The 19,367-nt window shown below is 59.1% G+C and overlaps 2 protein-coding genes across 2 annotated transcripts in view; one reads left to right on the forward strand and one right to left on the reverse strand.

The window, feature by feature from the left end:
* MED16 (mediator complex subunit 16) overlaps positions 1–19,367 on the forward strand; it is a 133,466-nt gene that overhangs the window by 5,192 nt on the left and 108,907 nt on the right. The gene's annotated exons all lie outside the window — the stretch shown is intronic.
* WDR18 (WD repeat domain 18) lies at positions 5,497–18,168 on the reverse strand. Its single transcript, XM_003944470.4, has 10 exons — positions 17,959–18,168; positions 16,251–16,361; positions 9,684–9,817; positions 9,231–9,372; positions 8,569–8,712; positions 8,415–8,479; positions 8,198–8,322; positions 7,774–7,940; positions 5,934–6,002; positions 5,497–5,846 (listed from the first exon to the last, which is right to left on the reverse strand). The coding sequence occupies exons 1-10, from the start codon at positions 18,166–18,168 to the stop codon at positions 5,715–5,717; spliced, it is 1,299 nt and encodes a 432-aa protein (XP_003944519.2). The 3' UTR covers positions 5,497–5,714.

The raw sequence follows: 19,367 nt of genomic DNA on the forward strand, positions 1-19,367 counted from the left end.
CTCGCCACAGAAAATGCAGGAAGCACCGCTCCCCAGCCCCCACACGTTTCCGTAACAGGCTACGGTGTCTCTGTTCCATTCCCATCCTATTTAGTGACCGTCTCTCCCACTCGGCTCTGGGAGGCTGGCTTGCTGCTCTGTCTCCAGGCTTGCACACAGTAGGCACCTGCCCAGACAAGGACACTTGCTCACATTCCCCTCCTCCAGTGCTCCAGAACCTTCCATAACGCCCCGCTGTCTACCTGTCCCCAAGCTTGCCTGTGTCCTCTAAGCCTTGGTTTGGGGGGCTTTCTGGGGCCCTGGCATCCCTCAGGCGCCTGATAGATGGGGGCCGACCACATCCATGTAGCAGTGGCCCTCCTCCCTGCCGGGGCAGTCCTCACCCCGTCCTCCTGTGGGGTACCCGGCGTCGCCCCAGATCCCCAAGGGCAGCAGAGCAGCCGCCGTGCTGGGGACATTCAGCTCTGACGAACGGATCCACACTCCGGTGGTTTTTCTTCACACACACACAGCAAACCTCATCTCCTTTTGGAGGCGACGCTGAGGAGGGAGGAAAGGCTCCTCCATGCTGTGAAGAAAATGCCAAGTGCCAGCTGGGAAAACGGATTGGACTTTGAGCCGACTGGGGAGGGAGGGTTGGGGGCTCAGTTCCAGGAACCCGCAGGCCACCCCCTCCAGCCGCTGGATCAGGTGTCCTGGGAGTAGGACAATGGGTCCTCTCCCTAGATCTTTGGGAGGTGCTGGGTCCTGGCGTCCTCAGGGACCACTGGGGCCCCGTCTCTCCCTGGGGTCAGTTCCCTCTGAGGAGCAAGAGTTCTTAGGAGCAGAGACGGTGTCCGCCCTCCTGAAACACCTTCGTGCCCTGCCTCAGTTTCCCCATCTGTAAAAGGGTGACAGTGGACGTTCCCACTTCCAGCTGCCAGGTGAACAACTGGACACATGGAGGGTGTTTTTAAAACATTTTTTATGATCGGGTGCGGTGGCTCATGCCTGTGATCCCAGCACTTTGGGAGGCCGAGGCGAGCGGATCATGAGGTCAGGAGTTCGAGACCAGCCCGGCCAACATGGTGAAACCCTGTCTCTACTAAAAATACAAAAATTAGCCTGGCGTGGTGGTGCATGCCTGTAATCCCAGCTACTTGGGAGGCTGAGGCAGGAGAATCGCTTCGACCCGGGAGGTAGAGGTTTCAGTGAGCCGAGATCACGCCATTGCACTCCAGCCTGGGCAACAAGAGCAAAAAAAAAAAAAAAAAAAGACGGCAAATTTCATGTTATGACTGTTTCACCACAATAAAAAACAATTTTTTTTTGAGACAGAGTTTCGCTCTTGTTGCCCAGGCTGGAGTGCGGTGGCGTCATCTCACTCACCGAAACCTCCGCCTCCCAGGTTCAAGCGATCCTCCTGCCTCAGCCTCCGGGGTAGCTGGGGTTACCGGCGCATGCCACCACGCCCGGCTAATTTGTATTTGCAGTAGAGAAAGGATTTCTCCATGTTGAAATTTGCCGTCTGAACCATTTCTAGGTGCACAACTCAGCGGCACGAAGCTCACATAATGCTGTGCAGCCCTCACCACCGTGCTCTCCAGAACTTTCTCATCTTCCCAAACTGAAACTCTGTCCCCAAGGAACACTCGCTTCCTGTCCTCTCCCCAGCCCTGACGCCTCCCATGCTACGTTCCGTCTCTGTGAATCTGGCGACTCTGGGGACCTCCTGTGAGCGGAATCAGACAGGACTTGTCCTTTTATGTCTGGCGTCTCTCACGGAGCCTGACGTCCTCAAGGTGCCTCCATGCTGTGGCCTGTGTCCGAGCCTTTTTCTTTTTTTCTTTTTTTAAACTGCGTCTCAATCTGTTGCCCAGGCTGGAGTGCAGTGGCAAGATCATAGCTCACTGCAGCCTCAAGCTTCTGGGCTCAGGAGATCCTCCTGCCTCGACTTCCCAAGTACCCGGGACCACAGGCGCACACCACACCTAACTAAAATACGTAGTTTTTTTTTTTTTTTTTTTTTTTTTGAGATGGAGTTTCGCTCTTGTTACCCAGGCTGGAGTGCAATGGCGCGATCTTGGCTCACCACAACCTCCGCCTCCTGGGCTCAGGCGATTCTCCTGCCTCAGCCTCCTGAGTAGCTGGGATTACAGGCAAGCGCCACCATGCCCAGCTAATTTTTTGTATTTTTAGTAGAGACGGGGTTTCACCATGTTGACCAGGATGGTCTCCATCTCTTGACCTCGTGATCCACCCGCCTCGGCCTCCCAAAGTGCTGAGATTACAGGCATGAACACCGCACTCGGCCAAAATTCGTAGTTTTTAAAAGACTGGGTCTTGAAGAGATGTTGCCCAGGCTGGTCTCAAACTCCTGTGCTGAAGCGATTATCCTGCCTCAGCCTCGCACAGAGCTGGGATTACTGGGTCAGCCACTGCACAGGCCTTCTCATTCCTTTTCAAGGCTGAATAATATTCCACTGTGCAGAGGACCGTGTTGTCCTGACCCATCCATCTACGCATGGACACCTGGTGCCCACCCCCCCCCGCCTTTTTTTTTTTGAGATGAAGTCTTGCTCTGTTGCCCAGGCTGGAGTGCAGTGGAGCGATCTCCACTCACTGCAACCTCTGCCTCCTGGATTCAGGCAATTCTCCTGCCGCAGCCTCCTGAATATAGCTGGGATTACAGGCACGCGCCACCACGCCCACCTAATTTTTCTATTTTTAGTATTTTGTATTTTTTGTATTTTCACCACGTTGGCCAGGTGATCCTGACCTCAGGTGATCCTCCTGCCTCAGTCTCCCACAGTGAGCACCGTGCCTGGCCTTACCCCGCTTTTTGGCTGTGGGGATGGAGCTGCTGTGAGCTCCGTGTGCAATCAAGATCCTGCTCTTCATTGTCTTGGGCAAACAGAAGTGTAGACTTACTGGGTCCAACCTTAATGCAGTTTTTTGTTTGTTTGTTTGTTTGTTTTTGACAGTCTCAAAATGCCCGGCCTGCTGTTTAATTTTTTTTCTTTCTTTCTTTTTTTTTTTTTTAAAGATGGGATTTCACCATGTTGGCCAGGCTGGTCTTGAACTCCTGACCTCAGGTGATCCACCCACCTCGGCCTCTTAAAGTGTTAGGATTACAGGCGTGAGCCACCGCGCCCGGCCAAAGGTTTTGCCAATTTAAGACTGGCTCCACTGAGAATTTGAACCAGCAACCTTGCAGCTGCAGGCCCTACACCTGAACGCACTGTGCAAACAGGCCACTTTGCTGTTTAATTTTTAAGAACCTGCCAGACTGGGCAGGCGCGCTGGCTCACGCCTGTAATCCCAGCACTCTGGGAGGCCGAGGAGGGTGGATCACCTGAGGTCAGGAGTTTTGAGACCAGACTGGCCAATATGGCAAAACCCCATCTCTACTAAAAATACAAAACTTAGCCGAGTGTGGTGGCGGGTGCCTGTAATCCCAGCTACCTGGGAGGCTGAGGCAGGAGAATGGCTTGAACACCTAGGGGGATGGAGGTTGCAGTGAGCTGAGATCACACCATGGCACACTCCAGCCTGGGAGAAAGAGTAAGACACCGTCTCAAAAAAAAAAAAAAAAAAAAAAAAGAACTTGCCAGGCCATTTTTTTTCACAGTGGATGTCCCATTTCACGTCTGCACCAGGGCTTGGGAGGGCTGTGGCTTCACCTCCTCGCCCACGATGTTTTCTGCTGCCCGGGCTTTACTGGCAGCTGTCCCGCCACGCACAGGGGCCCCCTGCTATGATCTGCAGAGTTGAGCCCCGCCGCCTCCAGGTCACCTGTGCACATCAGCCTCCCCTCTCATCAAGGCTTGACCTCCCCAAATCCCCACACCCATGCCTCAGAATCTGTGGGGCCTCCCGGGGGGCTGAGCGATGATCCCACTGCCTCCATTGCACAAGCCCGTCCGTTCGGATGCAGAAGGGAGCCAAGGTCCGTGTGCATGAAGGCCCCGGTGTGATGAGGGCGCAGGAGGGGACTTGTGTCCGAGGACCCACTGTGCAGGGTACATGGTGGGAGACGCAGGGCCTGAGGCGTGAGCTCCGGCCTCCCCTCCGCCCCGCAGAGGCTCCTGGCAGGCCCACAGGGGAACGTTCCCTTTCTACAGACAAGAACTCCGAGTCGGAGCCAGGGGCTGGCTGGCTGAGGCCACCAGGCCCAGCCCCTGCGGTCGGTGCTCTCATCTGCCCGCTGTCTGCAGCCTGCAGAGGGGGTGGCTGGCCTCAACCCCAAATGGCCCTGTGGATGCAGGAGGCTGTGCAGTGGCCTGTAGGTTAATGCCCAGCTTGATTTGGGTTCTCTGAGCAGCTGTGGCCCTGTCCGGTCCCCAGGCAGCAGTACTTCTATGGCTGTGCACACCCTCACCCCAGCCCTGGCACCAGCCACAGGGTTGTGCAGATACCCTCAAGTTATTCTCAGGACCCCCAGCCACCACCTCAAGTTGGTGGCTGGGGGTCCTGAGTGGTGCTGGGTGGGGGCAGGGGCCATGGGAAAGGCCCCAGGGGAACAGCACAATCCCAGGGAGATCAGCCAACCCCAAGGGACCCTCAGCTGCCTCACCCCAAACCTGTGTGCTCCCTGCAGGCAGGACCAGGCCTTGCAGTGCTAGTGGCTCATTATGGGATAGAACAAGCAGGGCGGGCACAGGACCCTCAAGGGGCCCTCAGGGCTCTGAGCAGCCGAGTGGATGCTGGTGCCGGCTGAGGGCCCAGCCTCCCTGACGCATCATGTCCAGGACACCAGCCGAAGGGCTCAGAGCCCTGTAGAGGGGACAAGGACACAAATTAGCCTAAAAGCATGAACTCAGCGCTGGCGGCCGGCTCAAAGCTGAAGTCATTATGACGCCCGCTAAATCACACGGATTTTCTGGATCGTTAGGCAGGACTGGCAGTTGAGGGCAGCTTTCTGGAAGATTCAGGCTGTCTGTGCTAAGCTCCGGGCGCTGGCACTCGCTGTTCCCAGGGCGGCGGGGCCCAGCCTCCCTCAGGCCCTGGATGCCCACAAGCACAGCTCATGGTGTGTGTGTGTGGGACAAGTCCCTCTCCAGACCCGCTCAGAAGGGGACACCCCGCCCCCGACCCACCGGAGGGTCCCAACCTGCAGTGGCCACATTTGCTGGATGCACAAGGTACCCCAGACTGAGGCCAGGGCACCTTTTGCCCAGAAAACTGCCCTGGAGTGTGGTTTGGGCAGCTCCGGCTGGGCCCTGGGGAAGCCAGCAGAGGCCCCCAGGCACGGGAGGGACACCCCCTGCCCACACCAGCTCCCTCCTCCTGCCGGTCCCGAGCGCTGGGTTCCCACGAAGACCAGGGGCCTCAAAAACCTCGTGGAGAGCTGGGCGCTGCACCCCAGGAAACCCCTCAACCCTGGCAGTTGGGTCCACCCCAGCACCCCCAGGCCCGTCTGTCCACACCAAGCCACCTCCCTCCAAGCAGAGGCCCTGGGGCGACGGACCAGTCTGAGACCCGCAGCTGCTCTGGACCCCTCTTAAAGCCGCCCCTGCGCTGAGGTCTCCACCCCTCACCGAGGCTGCCGAGTGGACCTGGGGTCTGACCTGCGCCCCGCACCCGGCCACCCTCCGACACGAGGAGGCTGGACAGGGAGGAGCTTTTCATTCTCTTTTGTGAAAAACAGACTAACACCAACGTGACGCGCCCCGCAGGACACGGGGACACAGAACCGGGGAGGGGCCGGGCCGGGCGGGCGGGGTCTCCGGGCCTCACTTGGCCGGCCGCGTGATGAAGCGCGTGGAGAAGTCGAACAGGTCGCGGTTGATCTTGCGCAGGTTGCGCACCTCGTCCTCCAGCTCCGTCACGCGGACGCGCAGCTGGTCCTGGCCGCCGAGCACGCTCTGCGGGAGGGGTGGGGGTCAGAGGGCAGAGGGCAGAGGGCAGCTCAGCATCTCCCCGCCCTCCCGCCCTCCGGAGGCCCCGCCCACCTTCTCCATGGCGCTGCACAGCACTGCCTGCAGCTGCTCCGTGCGATCCAGGTAGCTGGGCTCCAGGCCCTGCAACACAGGGGGCCGCGTGACCTTGGAGCGTGCCCTGACCCACACACCGCACGATCCGCCCATGCCACCGCCAATAGCATGGGCAGCCACTCTGCCAGGGAGGGGCCACCGGGACGCCTACAGACAGAAAGGGAGACTGAGGCCGTAGCGTTCACCTCTGTCGAGCCTGAAGATCACAACCCTGACTCTGGCCATGCAGCCAGCAGCCAGCACCCAGCACCCCAGATCCACTCACGACTGCACCCAAGGAGTCCCTGGGGTTGCGGACGGAGGTGCAGATGGCCAGGCCTGGAAAGACCAGTGAACCTGGGAAGGCCCTGGGACACAGGGCCCGGTAGACGGTGAGAACCTGTAGCCGTGGGAAGGTCTTGCAGGCCCAGCAAAGTCCCTGCCTTGTGCATAGGGACCAGCTGCATGAAGGGACATTGCTGTGGGGCGTCGGAGATCAGGTATTCCACCCTCCACTCTGCCATGGGCACCTCAGCGCCTGTTTGTGGGACAGGACGACACCCCAGTGTCAGCTGGATTGGAACAAAGGTCACAGAGAGCTGGCGACCATCACGGCTGGGAGGGAGCCGGGTGGGGCAGCCAGGGAAAGGTCGCGGCATTACTGGAGGGCCTCGCCTGGCTGCCTCCGGAATCCCACTGAAGCCAGCTGAGGAGGGGTTTTGGGGAGGGCACATGGCTGGGCATGCACCCAAGCATGGCGCTGGCTCCATGCTACTGGAGGCCTGTTTTCACTCCGAAAGTTCTGGCACTTCCTGAACACAGAGGTGTGCCCCCCTTGCACCCACCCTGTGAGTGGTCAGTCCAGCCTGTGCTCCTGGCCTCCTCGTAGTCCGAGGGGCCTGCAGATGCCCACCCCGGTGCCCATCGGTATGTAGGAAGACAGAGCGTCACTCCGCTGAACAGCACAGAGGAGAGGAGGGAGACCACGGCGCCTCCTGGTGCAGGGCCTGCTGGGCTGGCGGGCACCCTCCAGGTAAGAAATGCATCTGTACTCAGGTGAGAGGAGAGCGCGTGGGGAGAAATGCCACGCGCTACAGCCCGCAAGGGATACAGACAGGGACATGAAACAGCAAGGGCGCAGGTGGCTCCGAAGGTCGGGGCTTGTGGCGGGAAGAGACGCTGGGAGGCCTCCCCAGGCCCAAGGACCCCTCAGCCCGACCCAGTCCCCCACAATGGCTTCTGTGAGGGTTCTGGGGCTGGGGTGGGAGTATTCTGGAAGCCACGCTATTCCCAGAAGGCACGGGAACCCACAGGGGTACCTGCACAGGGCAGGGGATGGTGCTGAGCTGCAGGGAGGGAGGGTGTGACTTCGGCCAGGCCAAGAGGCTGCCCCGAGCCCCCGTGGGAGAAACCTGCAGCCACCAGGGCCCCACCCCCTCCCTGCCCCCACGGCTGCTCCTGCACCTTCAGCAACCCAGACGTGAAACTTCTGGCCCTCACAGCCCAAAATATGGGCCATCAGCCCTTTGCAGAAAGACCTGGCTGACCGTCAGATCTCCGGTGGCGGAAAGGCCGGTGAGTGGGGTGCGCAGCTCGGACCTGCTGTCCGGAGTCGAGGGGTGGTTAACTTCTCAGAGCCTCTGAGTCCGCACTGAGGGTGTGCAGAGGCCTCACGGAGCGTCACCATCCGGCCCGCATGATGTGCCCTCCAGTTCCGGGCCAGGGGAAACGCCGCACGGGCGTCAGGACCAAGGGAGCCAGGGTCCGCGGGGACTTCCGAAACCAAAGGGCAGTGGGGGTTCCCTGCTGGGGGCTGTACCTGCTGGTGGAGACCCAGGCGCAAAGTGAGGCCCCCGTGGCGCGGCTCGTCCCCGTGCTCGGCGCCCAGCAGGTGCTTGTTGAAGTGAGGCAGCGGCAGGCTGGGCCTGAAGTCTGAGCTCAGCATGCTGACGGGTGCCAGCAGGATGGTGGCATTGGTGACGGGGCCTGGGGGGCGCGGTGGTCAGGCCCCGCCCCATCCCGGCCAGGCCCACAGCATCCCAGCCAGTCCCCGCCCCACCCCGACCAGGCCCCGCCCCATCCCGGCCAGGCCCCCGCCCCATCCTGGCCAGTCCCCGTTCCGCAGAAAGCCAGGCCTGACCCCTAGCCAGGCCCCACCCCAGCTCCTGCAGGGCTTTTCCCTGGGACCCCAGGCCTCGCCTCCACCTGCAATGGACGCGGGCTGAGCACAGAGGCGCGCCCACCTTTGAGGGCCACCGTCCGGATGCACTGCTTGCTCTGCACGTCCCAGAGCCGCACGGTCTCGTCGTGGGAGCCCGAGAGCAGCACGCTGCCGTCCGTGGACACTGACAGGCAGGTCACCTGGTTCCTGGACAGACAGGCGGGGGTCAGTGCCAGGCAGGACATGCCAGAGAGCCCCCACCCCATGCCCACATCGCCCCTGTGCCCCCAGCTCCCCACCTGTGCCCTTTGAAGACCTTCCCGGAGTCCTGCTCTGGCTGGAAGCTTCTCTCCCTCTGTCCCGGCTGCAAAGGCGGAGACGGGTGTGAGCAGCAGGGCCGATGCCCTCAGCCCCAGGGCAGGGTGCAGCCCACCGCCCGCCCGATGCACTCACCCAGGTGAACAGGTCCACCTGGAAGATGGAACCGTCGCTGCCCCCGCAGAACAGGTGGTGCTCGGCCAGGTCCATGGTCACCGCCATGACGGCCACATCAAAGAGTACGGAGAGGAGCAGCTCCCCCGAGGAGACCTCCCACAGCTGCGGGCAGGCAAAGGGTGTGGGGCTCACCCCAGCTCTGGGGAACCCGAGGACCCCGTGGGAACAGGGATCCAGGGAGGGGCACCAGGGAGGTCAGGCGTCCGCTGTCCTCTGGTCCTGGGGCTTGGGACTGAGTGAAAGCCGTCACCTTGTGGGTCTGGGGGACTAGGGGACATGTCTGGGCTGAAACAGAGCTTGATCTCCGGCTGATGAGCCCTGGGTCTCCCTCCCAGGACCACCAGCCATGGCTCAAGGGTTAGCAGTGACTTCCAATTCCCCGGCTTGGGCAGGGAGCCGGGCCAGAAACGGTGAATGAGTGGGAATTTCCAGGCTGGCAGACCTGCAGGCCCACCCTCCCTGGACATCCTTGTGCTCAGAGCACCAGGGGATTAGAAGCTGTCTGGAGCTCTGACAGCAGGAGGGGGAGGAGGCGATTCCTGCATTCCTGGCTGAGGACCTGCGGCTGCTGGGCTCTGCTCACAGACCGTGGGGGGATGGGGGGGCGGAGGTGGCTCTACCTTCACCGTCTGGTCCAGCGAGGAGGTGGCCACCCGGGCCAGGGGGCCCCCAAAGCCGCAGCGCAGGTCCGTGATGGGGAGCGTGTGGTGAGACCAGATGTGCCGGGGCGCCGGGATCCTGGCGGGGTCAGCCTGCAGCACGCTGGGTGGCATGGGGCAGGTGGTCAGCTGGCGGGGAGGGGAGGGACCACGGCAGCCAAACCTCCGCACCCACCTCACACACACACCTGCCTCTGCTCGGTAGCCTGGCCTGCCTCACCTGAGTAAACTCAAGCCTGGGCCCCCACGGCCGCCGGGACAAACCACACCCCAACATGGGCAGACAGGACAGCTGGGACGATCACGCCATCCTCTGCACTCCAGCCCCCAGGAGAAGCCCCTTCCCGCCAGGGGCCTTGGCGCCTCCTTTCCCTGCTCGAGCCTGGGTGCAGGCCGGGTTCGCAAGGCTCGGACCTGCAGAGGCTCCAAGCCAGCACCAGGCAGTCCTTGCCCCCCGAGATGAAGTGGCTGCTGTCCCCGGTGAACTGCAGGCAGGAGACGTCCTGGTAGTGTCGACTCAGGATGACCAGAAGGTTCCCGGTGGAGACCTGTGAGGGGCGGAAGGCATCCAGGTCGGGGAGGAAACGGGGCTGCAGCTCTGGGAACCACACCGCCGCCCCCTGCCTTCGACTGTGGGTGGGTCTGCCCTGGCAGGAGCCGGCATACACAGCAGGGTAGCGCCCCTGCACAGACTGTGTGTGCGCCTGCTCCTGCCTCGTCCCCACCTGTGTGACCGCCCAGGAAGGGGGCACATCTCCTGCCCTGCCCTGCCCTGTCGCCTCAGGTGCCGGTGTCGTGAGCCTGACCCTAGGGAGGGCACAGGCTTCCCGCACGGGTCCTGAAGGAACGGCTGCACTCAGAACCTGCAGGCAGCTCCCCCAGTTCAGCGGGACTGCACTTCCGAGCAGGCTGCGGTGGCCTGATGGGGATGGGGGCAGCTGGAGCCCCAGCAGGAAGCCAGGCAGCTCCATCTGAGGACGAGGACAGGGAGCCCCTTCCGGGACGCCTGGCGAGGGCTGAGAGGCTCTGATTGCTCTGGCGGGGGCTGCGGGTTGAATCGTGTTTCCCCCCAGAATCGTGTTAAAGTCCTGACTGGGACCTGTAAATGGCCTTATTTGGATGCAGTGTCCCTGCACATATAGCAAGTTAAGATGAGGCGATTCTGGAGGGTGGGGGGCTCCATCCAGGGTGTCCTGGTTCTTGAAAGCAGAGGGAAATGCAGACACATAGGGGCTCCACGTGGCGGTGGTGAGGCAGAGGCAGGTGAGATTCACCCACAAGCCAAGGGCGCTGGCCACCGCCATCAGCTGTGAGGGGTGGGAAGGCTCCTTGCGGGCCCTCCGGGGGCAGCGCAGCCTGCAGACACCTTCATTTAGGACCTCTGGCCTCAGGATGGGGATGAGTTTCTGTTGCCCGAAGCCCCTGTGCATGGTGCTTTGTGGCCCTTCTCTGGGCCTTGGTTTCCCTGCCTGCAACAATCAGGGTGGCTGTGGAGGATTAAATGGCACGGGATGAGACAGGGTCCAGGGGCCAGGCGCGGTGGCTCACGCCTGTAATCCCAGCACTTTGGGAGGCCGAGGCAGGCGGATCACGAGGTCAAGAGATCGAGACCATCCTGGTCAACATGGTGAAACCCCGTCTCTACTAAAAATACTAAAAATTAGCTGGGCATGGTGGCGTGTGCCTGTAATCCCAGCTACTCAGGAGGCTGAGGCAGGAGAATTGCCTGAACCCAGGAGGCAGAGGTTGTGGTGAGCCGAGATTGCGCCATTGCACTCCAGCCTGGGTAACAAGAGTGAAACTCCGTCTCAAAAAAACAGAAAAAAAAGGCTGGGTGTGGTGGCTCACGCCTGTAATCCAAGCACTCTGGAGGCCAAGGCGGGCGGATCACCTGAGGTCGGGAGTTCAAGAGCAGCCTGACCAACATGGTGAAACCCTGTCTTAATAAAAAAAATAATAAAAAAAATTAAATTAAAAAAAAAAAAAAGAAACAGGGTCCAGGTCAGCGCGAAACCACCGAGGGCAGCCCTGGTGACCACCACTGCCTGGGCAGGGCAGACAGGGCAGCATCAGTGCCTCCTGGGAGGCCCCTGTCCCCATAGCGTGGGCGGGATAGACCAGCCCCAGCCCCACAGCCCCGGCTCTCAGGTTTCCAGCCCCTCCTGACTCACTATTCACACCCGTCACCTGCACGAACAGGTTTCAACTGTGGCGGGGGTACAGTTGAGGCAGTCCCGGCCTGGGTTCCAGCTCAACATATCGGGGACCCCCCTGTGGTCACAGCTCACACCAGTCAGAAACTCTCCCATGTCTGTCATCCCAGCATTTTGGGAGGCCAAGGCGGGCATATCACCTTAGGCCAGAAGTTCAAAACCTGCCTGGCCAACACGGCAAAACTCTGTCTCTACCAAAAATACAAAAACTAGCCGGGCGAGGTGGCAGGTGCCTGTAGTCCCAGCTACTCGGGAGGCTGAGGTAGGGGAATCACTCGAACTCGGGAAGCAGAGGTTGCAGTGAGCTGAGACTGGGCCAATGCCCTCCGGCCCAGGCAACAGAGCGAGACTCCATCACACAAAAAAAACAAACAAATATGGAGGAGGCTGGGGAAGCAGGGGTCTGGCAGTGCGTGCCACCTGGCACACTGTCCCTAGCAAAGAACAGGAAGGGGCCCTGCCTAAGACATCCCCCATGGGGTGATGACACATTTAATTCCTACCCACGTGCCCCTCTACACCAGGCTGACAGCAACCAGGGCCAGGAGGTCCGTTGTGAGGGGGAACTCGTGAGCCAGCACCTCCCTGCCTCAGTTTCCCTCTCTGCGCCTCAGCGACAGTATCCCAGTTTCAAAATCATGGACTAAGACTTAAAAGCCTTGACGGCCGGGCATGGTGGCTCACGCCTGTAATCCTAGTATTTTGGGAGGCCGAGGCGGGCAGATTGCCTGAGCTCAGGAGTTCGAGACCAGCGAGGGGAATGTAGTGAGACCCCACCTCAAAAATAAGTTTAAAAGTTAAACACATACACACATGTCCCGGGGATGAGAGTACCATGCCTCCTGTCGTTCCTACGTCCCTCGCCCCACTTTGTTTTTGGAGACAAGGTCTCACTCTGTCACCCAGGCTGGAGTGCAGTGGTAAGATCTCAGCTCGCTGCAACCTCCACCTCCCGGATTCAAGTGATTTCTCATGTCTCAGCCTCCGAGAAAGCTGGGATTACAGGTGGGTGCCACCATGCCCAGCTAATTTTTATAGTTTTTGCAAATATGGGTTTTCACCATGCTGCCCAGGCTGGTCTTGAACTCCTGGCCTCAAGGGATCCACCTGCCTTGGCCTCCCAAAGTGCTGGGATTCCAGGCATGAGCCACCATGCCCGTCCCCCGGCAGCCGTTTTATAACTCAGAGAACTCTCACGCCCACCCAGCCCTCTCAGTTCTCTGGACAGCCCACTAGCGGAGGCAAGGATACGGTTAGGAAGGGCAGAAACGTGATTACCTTTGCGTCTTCTGGCCCAAATCTTGTACTCTGTGCCCTGCTCCATGTGGCACTGAGGGCAGCTCTCCCCACCAATATGATGGACCATTTGTAACAACAGCCAATGTTTTTTTTTTTGAGACGGAGTTTCGCTCTTGTTACCCAGGCTGGAGTGCAATGGCGCCATCTCAGCTCACCGCAACCTCCGCCTCCTGGTTCAGGCAATTCTCCTGCCTCAGCCTCCTGAGTAGCTGGGATGACAGGCACGCGCCACCATGCCCAGCTAATTTTTGTATTTTTAGTAGAGACGGGGTTTCACCATGTTGACCAGGATGGTGTCGATCTCTTGACCTCGTGATCCACCCGCCTCAGCCTCCCAAAGTGCTGGGATTACAGGCGTGAGCCATTGCGCCTGGCCACAACAGCCAATGTTCTAACCCAGCAGCTACAATTGGGGCAAAACCCCAAGAGGCCTGACTGTGTGAGTAAAACTTACTGGCACAACTCCGCGCCCACACACTCAGACCATCCAGGCCTGCCTCCCCTAACCAGGGCAGAGTGGAGCAGCTGACCTAAATGTCAGCGGGAGCTAAGGTGACAGCGGGAGCGAGGCTGTGCGTGTGCCTAGAAGCTGCTGTCACCTGGTTTCTCCAGCAGTAAGAAAAAGGGGGCACTGGCTGGGCGTGGTGGCTCACGCCTATAATCCCAGCACTTTGGGAGGCCGAGGCGGGTGCATCACGAAGTCAAGAGATCGAGGCCATCCTGGTCAACATGGTGAAACCCCGTCTCTACTAAAAATACAAAAAATTAGCTGGGCATGGTGGTGCGTGCCTGTAATCCCAGCTACTCAGAAGGCTGAGGCAGGAGAATTGCCCGAACCCAGGAGGCAGAGGTTGCGGTGAGCCGGGATCGCGCCATTGCACTCCAGCCTGGGTAACGAGCGAAACCCCGTCTCAAAAAAAAAGTAAGAAAGAAAGAAAACGGGAGCATCAAATAAACAGGGTCCTGGGCCAGGCATGGTGGCTCATGCCTGGAATCCCAGCACTTTGGGAGGGCGAGGCGGGTGAAGCACCTGAGGTCAGGAGTTGAAGACCACGCTGGCCAACACGGTGAAACCCCGTCTGTACTGAAAATATAAACATTCTCAGGGCACGGTGGTGTGTGCCTGCAGCCACAGCTACTCAGGAGGCATAGGTTGCAGTGGGCCAAGATCACACCACTGCATTCTAGCCTGGGTGATAGAGCAAGACCCTGTCTCGAAAAAACGTTATAAAGGCAAGGGCTGCCCCTGCAGGAGGACTGGGCTGTAGTTTGGGTTTTTTTTTGAGATGGAGTTTCACTTTTGTGGCCCAGGTGCCATCTCAGCTCACTGCAACCTCTGCCTCCTGGGTTCAAGCGATTCTCCTGCTTCAGCCTCTCAAATAGCTGGATTATAGGCACCGGCCACCACGCCCAGCTAAATTTTGTATTTTTAGTAGAGACAGGGTTTCACTATGTTGGCCAGGCGGTCTTGAACTCCTGACCTCAGGTGATCCGCCCGCCACACCCTCCCAAAGTGCTGGGATTACGGGCACAAACCACTCTGCCCAGCTCCTGATAACTTTGAGGTTACAAGTGCCAAGTACTGTCCCCTACGTGGAGGAGATGCCTGCCAGCCCTGGAAGATGCTGCAGTATGTGTGTCAGGGACCGGCCGGAAGGTGCAGTGTGTTTATTATGGACCGGCTGGAAGGTGCAGTGTGTGTACGTTTCAGGGACCGGCTGGAAGGTGCAGTGTGTGTATTAGGGACCGGCTGGAAGGTGCAGTGTGTGTATTAGGGATCGGCTGGAAGGTGCAGTGTGTGTGTCAGGGACCGGCTGGAAGGTGCAGTGTGTGTATTAGGGACCGGCTGGAAGGTGCAGTGTGTGTATTAGGGACCGGCTGGAAAGTGCAGTGTATATATTAGGGACCTGCTGGAAGGTGCGGTGTGTGTATTAGGGACTGGCTGGAAGGTGCGTGTGTGTGTCAGGGACCGGCTAGAAGGTGCGTGTGTGTATTAGGGACCGGCTGGAAGGTGCGGTGTGTGTGTGTCAGGGACCGGCTGGAAGGTACGTGTGTGTATTAGGGACCGGCTGGAAGGTGCAGTGTGTGTATGTTTCAGGAACCGCCTGGAAGGTGCAGTGTGTGTGTCAGGGACTGGCTGGAAGGTGTGTGTGTGTATTAGGGACCGGCTGGAAGGTGCAGTGTGTGTCAGGGACTGGCTGGAAGGTGCAGTGTGTGTCAGGGACTGGCTGGAAGGTGTGGTGTGTGTATGTTTCAGGGACTGGCCGGAAAGTGCAGTGTGTGAATTAGGGACCGGCTAGAGGTGCAGTGTGTGAATTAGGGACCGGCTGGAAGGTGCAGTGTGTGTGTCAGGGACTGGCTGGAAGCTGCGTGTGTGTGTCAGGGACCGGCTGGAAGGTGCAGTGTGTGTATTAGGGACCGGCTGGAAGGTGCGTGTGTGTGTCAGGGACTGGCTGGAAGGTGCAGTGTGTGTATTAGGGACTGGCTGGAAGGTGCGTGTGTGTGTCAGGGACCGGCTGGAAGGTGCAGTGTGTGTATTAGGGACCGGCTGGAAGGTGCGGTGTGTGTATGTTTCAGGGACTGGCTGGAAGGTGCAGCGTGTGTCAGGGACCGGCTGGAAGGTGCAGTGTGTGCATGTTTCAGGGACTTGCCAGAAAGTGCAGTGTGTGAATTAGGGACCGGCTAGAGGTGCAGTGTGTGACTTAGGGACCGGCTGGAAGGTACGTGTGTGTATTAGGGACCGGCTGGAAGGTGCAGTGTGTGTGTCAGGGACTGGCTGGAAGGTGCAGTGTGTGTATCAGGGACCGACTGGAAGGTGCAGTGTGTGTATTAGGGACTGGCTGGAAGGTGCGTGTGTGTGTCAGGGACCGGCTGGAAGGTGCAGTGTGTGTATTAGGGACCGGCTGGAAGGTGCGGTGTGTGTATGTTTCAGGGACTGGCTGGAAGGTGCAGCGTGTGTCAGGGACCGGCTGGAAGGTGCAGTGTGTGCATGTTTCAGGGACTTGCCAGAAAGTGCAGTGTGTGAATTAGGGACCGGCTAGAGGTGCAGTGTGTGACTTAGGGACCGGCTGGAAGGTACGTGTGTGTATTAGGGACCGGCTGGAAGGTGCAGTGTGTGTGTCAGGGACTGGCTGGAAGGTGCAGTGTGTGTATCAGGGACCGACTGGAAGGTGCAGTGTGTGTGTGTGTGTGTGTGTGTGTGTGTGTGTGTGTCAGGCACTGGCTCGAAGATCCTGCAGTGTATATTAGGCACTGCATGCAAAGGGCTCTATCCAAGCTCTCAAGGGAGGATCAGGGCCGCTTTGGGACTCACAGGAATCTCGAGGGGACCCAGAGAAAGGAGGCAGCAGGGTGATGGTTAGGCTGTGGCCCCTCAGCAGTGAGTCACCGTCCCAGGGCGCCAGGCCCCTGCAGGTGAGACTCAGACGGCCAGACGCCCTGGGGAACCCTCAGACTTCGCGCCTCTTACCTCCCACAGGTGGATGCTTTCTGCAATTCCTGCCAGGACGTAGAGGCCGTTGGGTGACGTGGTCAGACAGGTGACAGGCCCAGGGCACATGATCTTCTGCTGGAGCTGGTCCTAAGGAGGCACAGTCAGCCCCGTAAACGTTGCGCAGCACATGGGAACCCCCACGGCAAGGGAGAGCGAGGGGAGGGGGTGCCTGGGCAGCAGCTAAGTCAGAGCACCAGGAAGAGGAGTTAGGAGCGGGGTGGTCTGAGCAAATGCATGGTGCAGCAAGGAAGCATTTGCCCCTGCAAGAGGCTGTGAGGCTGGAGGTTGAGGATGTGAGGAGGCTGGTACTTCCTCTCAGGGCCAGAGAGGCCCTGGGTGGGAGGAGCACAGGAGCAGAACAAGAGGGTCCAGAAGGACACTGGGGTCCAAGAGCCCCATAGGCTTGTGCCTCAGTCCTACCTATAACGTGCAACCTAAGACCCCAAGCCTTAGCTACCTCCTCCCTAAAATGAGAAAAATCGGCCAGGCGTGGTGGCTCACGCCTGTAATACCAGCACTTTGGGAAGCTGATGGGGGCGGATCACTTGAAGTCAGGAGCTTGAGACCGGCCTGGCCAACATAGTGAAACACGTCTCTACAAAAAATACAAAAATTAGCCGGGTGTGGTGGCCTGGGGCCTGCAGTCCCAGCTACCCGGGAGGCTGCGGCTCCAGAATCGCTCCAACCCTCAGGCAAGATTACACCACTGCACTCCAGCCTGGGCGACAGAGTGAGACCCTGTCTCAAAAATAAAATAAAATAAAATGGGAAAATTTCATGAGTTAGACGCCATCAAGCAGTGCCAGAGCACAGAGCCAGTCCCAAGAGCTCTCAGCTGGCAGACAGGGGAAGCAGGTAGTTTCAGGAGTTGGCTGCATTTGGGGCTCTGGGGTAGAGGGGAAAGGGTGGGCGACGTTGAGCATCTGTTTCTTTCTTTCTTTTTTTTTTTTTGAGAAGGAGTTTCACTCTTGTTGCCCAGGCTGGAGTGCAATGGCGCGATCTCGGCTCACCGCAACCTCCGCCTCCTGGGTTCAGGCAATTCCCCTGCCTCAGCCTCCTGAGTAGCTGGGATTACAGGCACGCGCCACCACGCCCAGCTGATTTTTTGTATTTTTAGTAGAGACGGGGTTTCACCATGTTCACCAGGATGGTCTCGATCTCTTGACCTCGTGATCCACCCGCCTCGGCCTCCCAAAGTGCTGGGATGACAGGCGTGAGCCACCGCGCCCGGCCTAGCATCTGTTTCTTTACAGGCCATAAAAATGCAGGAGGCTCCTGCGTATCCCCTTCATGGGAGACTCCACCAGACCTCGGTCCTTCTCCGTCTTCCTTTAGAACCACAACACGCACAGAGCTCACAGCCCCCTTTAATCAAATTTCGCGCTCCAAGAGCTTGTGGAGGCGCAAGAGCCACGAGGGAGCGTGTCCATCCCCCATTGTCCCCATCGTCCCCTACTCAGCCCCGCGCGTGCGCAGAGCGGCCTAACAGATCGCCGGTTTCGCACCAAAGCCCCCAGACTCCCGCATGCGCAGAGCGCCCGAAAGGAGACCTCTTCCCCCGCCCCACCCCAATTCCGACTCAGGGTGCAAGCGGCCCCCACCGACTCATCCCCCGACTTTAGCCTCGGGCGCCGCGTGACCCCCGCCGCCGAGCCCGGCAACGAGCCCGTACCGCCGGTCGTACCTTCCGCTGGAGCTCCCAGGCGCTGATGTAGTTCTTGCCCAGCTGCGCCGCCAGCAGATACTCGCCATTGAGCAGCGCCAGGCCGCGGGGTCCCGCCTGGCCGCCGCGGTAAGTGAGCAGGTTGGCGCCCGAGTGCAGCTCCCACACGATGCAGCTCCACATGGGAGCCGCCGAGTCCGTACACACGGCCACCTCCATGGGCGCCGCCATCTTGCTTTTCGCGCCGCCCCGACCGTGCGTCATCACCAGCGAGACGAGGACGACTGCGCCACCGCGGGCCAGAGCGACGCCTCCGCGGCCCCTTCGGCTGGCCTCCCGCGCATGCGCCCGTGCCTCGGAAAGGAGGCTTCCCTGTGAAATGGGATTTCCCTCTTAGAGCTGAGATCTGGGGAGGCGACTTCTTCCAAGGCCCAGGGTCCCCGGCGATCAGTTAGTAGCTCTAGAGCCGGGATGCCTGACTTGAACTTTTCCTCCTGGGCATTTTTGGCCAAGTGACTCAACCTCTTAAACTTTTTTTTTTTCCGAGACTGAGTTTCGCTCTTGTTACCCAGGCTGGAGTGCAATGGCGCGATCTCGGCTCAGCGCAACCTCTGCCTCCTGGGTTCAGGCGATTCTCCTGCCTCAGCCTCCCGAGTAGCTGGGATTACAGGCACCCTCCACCACACCTGGCTAATTTTTGCATTTTTAGTAGAGACGGGGGGGGGGGTGTCACCATGTTGGTCAGACTGGTCTCGAACTCCTGCTCTCAGGTGATCCACTCGCCCTGGCCTCCCAAAGTGCTGAGATTACAGGCTTGAGCTGTAATCTCACTGCACCCAGACAATTCTTTCATTTTTAAATGTGCAAATAATAAAGTTCCAATGTCACAGACCTAAATGACACAGTGCACCTGAAAGACAACAACACCTAGCAACATGGCTAGTTGGTATACATACATTGGAATTCACTGCTTCCTTATTTATTTTCGTAGAGCCGAGGTCTTGCTGTTCTGCCCAGGCTGGGCCTCGAACTCCTGAACTCAAGTGATCTTCCCTGCTTGGCCTCCCAAAGTGCTAGGAGTGGAGGCAGGAGCCATCGCCCTCAACCCAGTGATTCCTTATTAGTTGACATCTGCCTCTCCCTTGACCTCTCTTTGGGAGCGTCAACATCTACTTTTTTTTTTTTTTTTTTTTTTTTTTTTTTTTTTTTTTGAGACGGAGTTTCGCTCTTGTTACCCAGGCTGGAGTGCAATGGCGCGATCTCGGCTCACCGCAACCTCCGCCTCCTGGGCTCAGGCAATTCTCCTGCCTCAGCCTCCTAAGTAGCTGGGATTACAGGCACGCACCACCATGCCCAGCTAACTTTTTGTATTTTTAGTAGAGACGGGGTTTCACCTTGTTGACCAGGATGGTCTCGATCTCTCGACCTCG

This window comes from Saimiri boliviensis, chromosome 14 (assembly GCF_048565385.1).
Source record: "Saimiri boliviensis isolate mSaiBol1 chromosome 14, mSaiBol1.pri, whole genome shotgun sequence".
NCBI classification, from domain to species: Eukaryota; Metazoa; Chordata; class Mammalia; order Primates; family Cebidae; genus Saimiri; species Saimiri boliviensis.

Bases quoted from the DNA above. Each gene is read 5' to 3' on its own strand.
- WDR18 (XM_003944470.4), bottom strand. From the start codon at position 18,168: ATGGCGGCGCCCATGGAGGTGGCCGTGTGTACGGACTCGGCGGCTCCC. The intron at 9,373-9,683 runs GTCCGAGCCTTG...CATGCCACCCAG, and splicing joins CTGGCTTGGAGCCTCTGCAG to CGTGCTGCAGGCTGACCCCG. The intron at 8,480-8,568 runs GTGAGTGCATCG...CCGCCTTTGCAG, and splicing joins AGGTGGACCTGTTCACCTGG to CCGGGACAGAGGGAGAGAAG.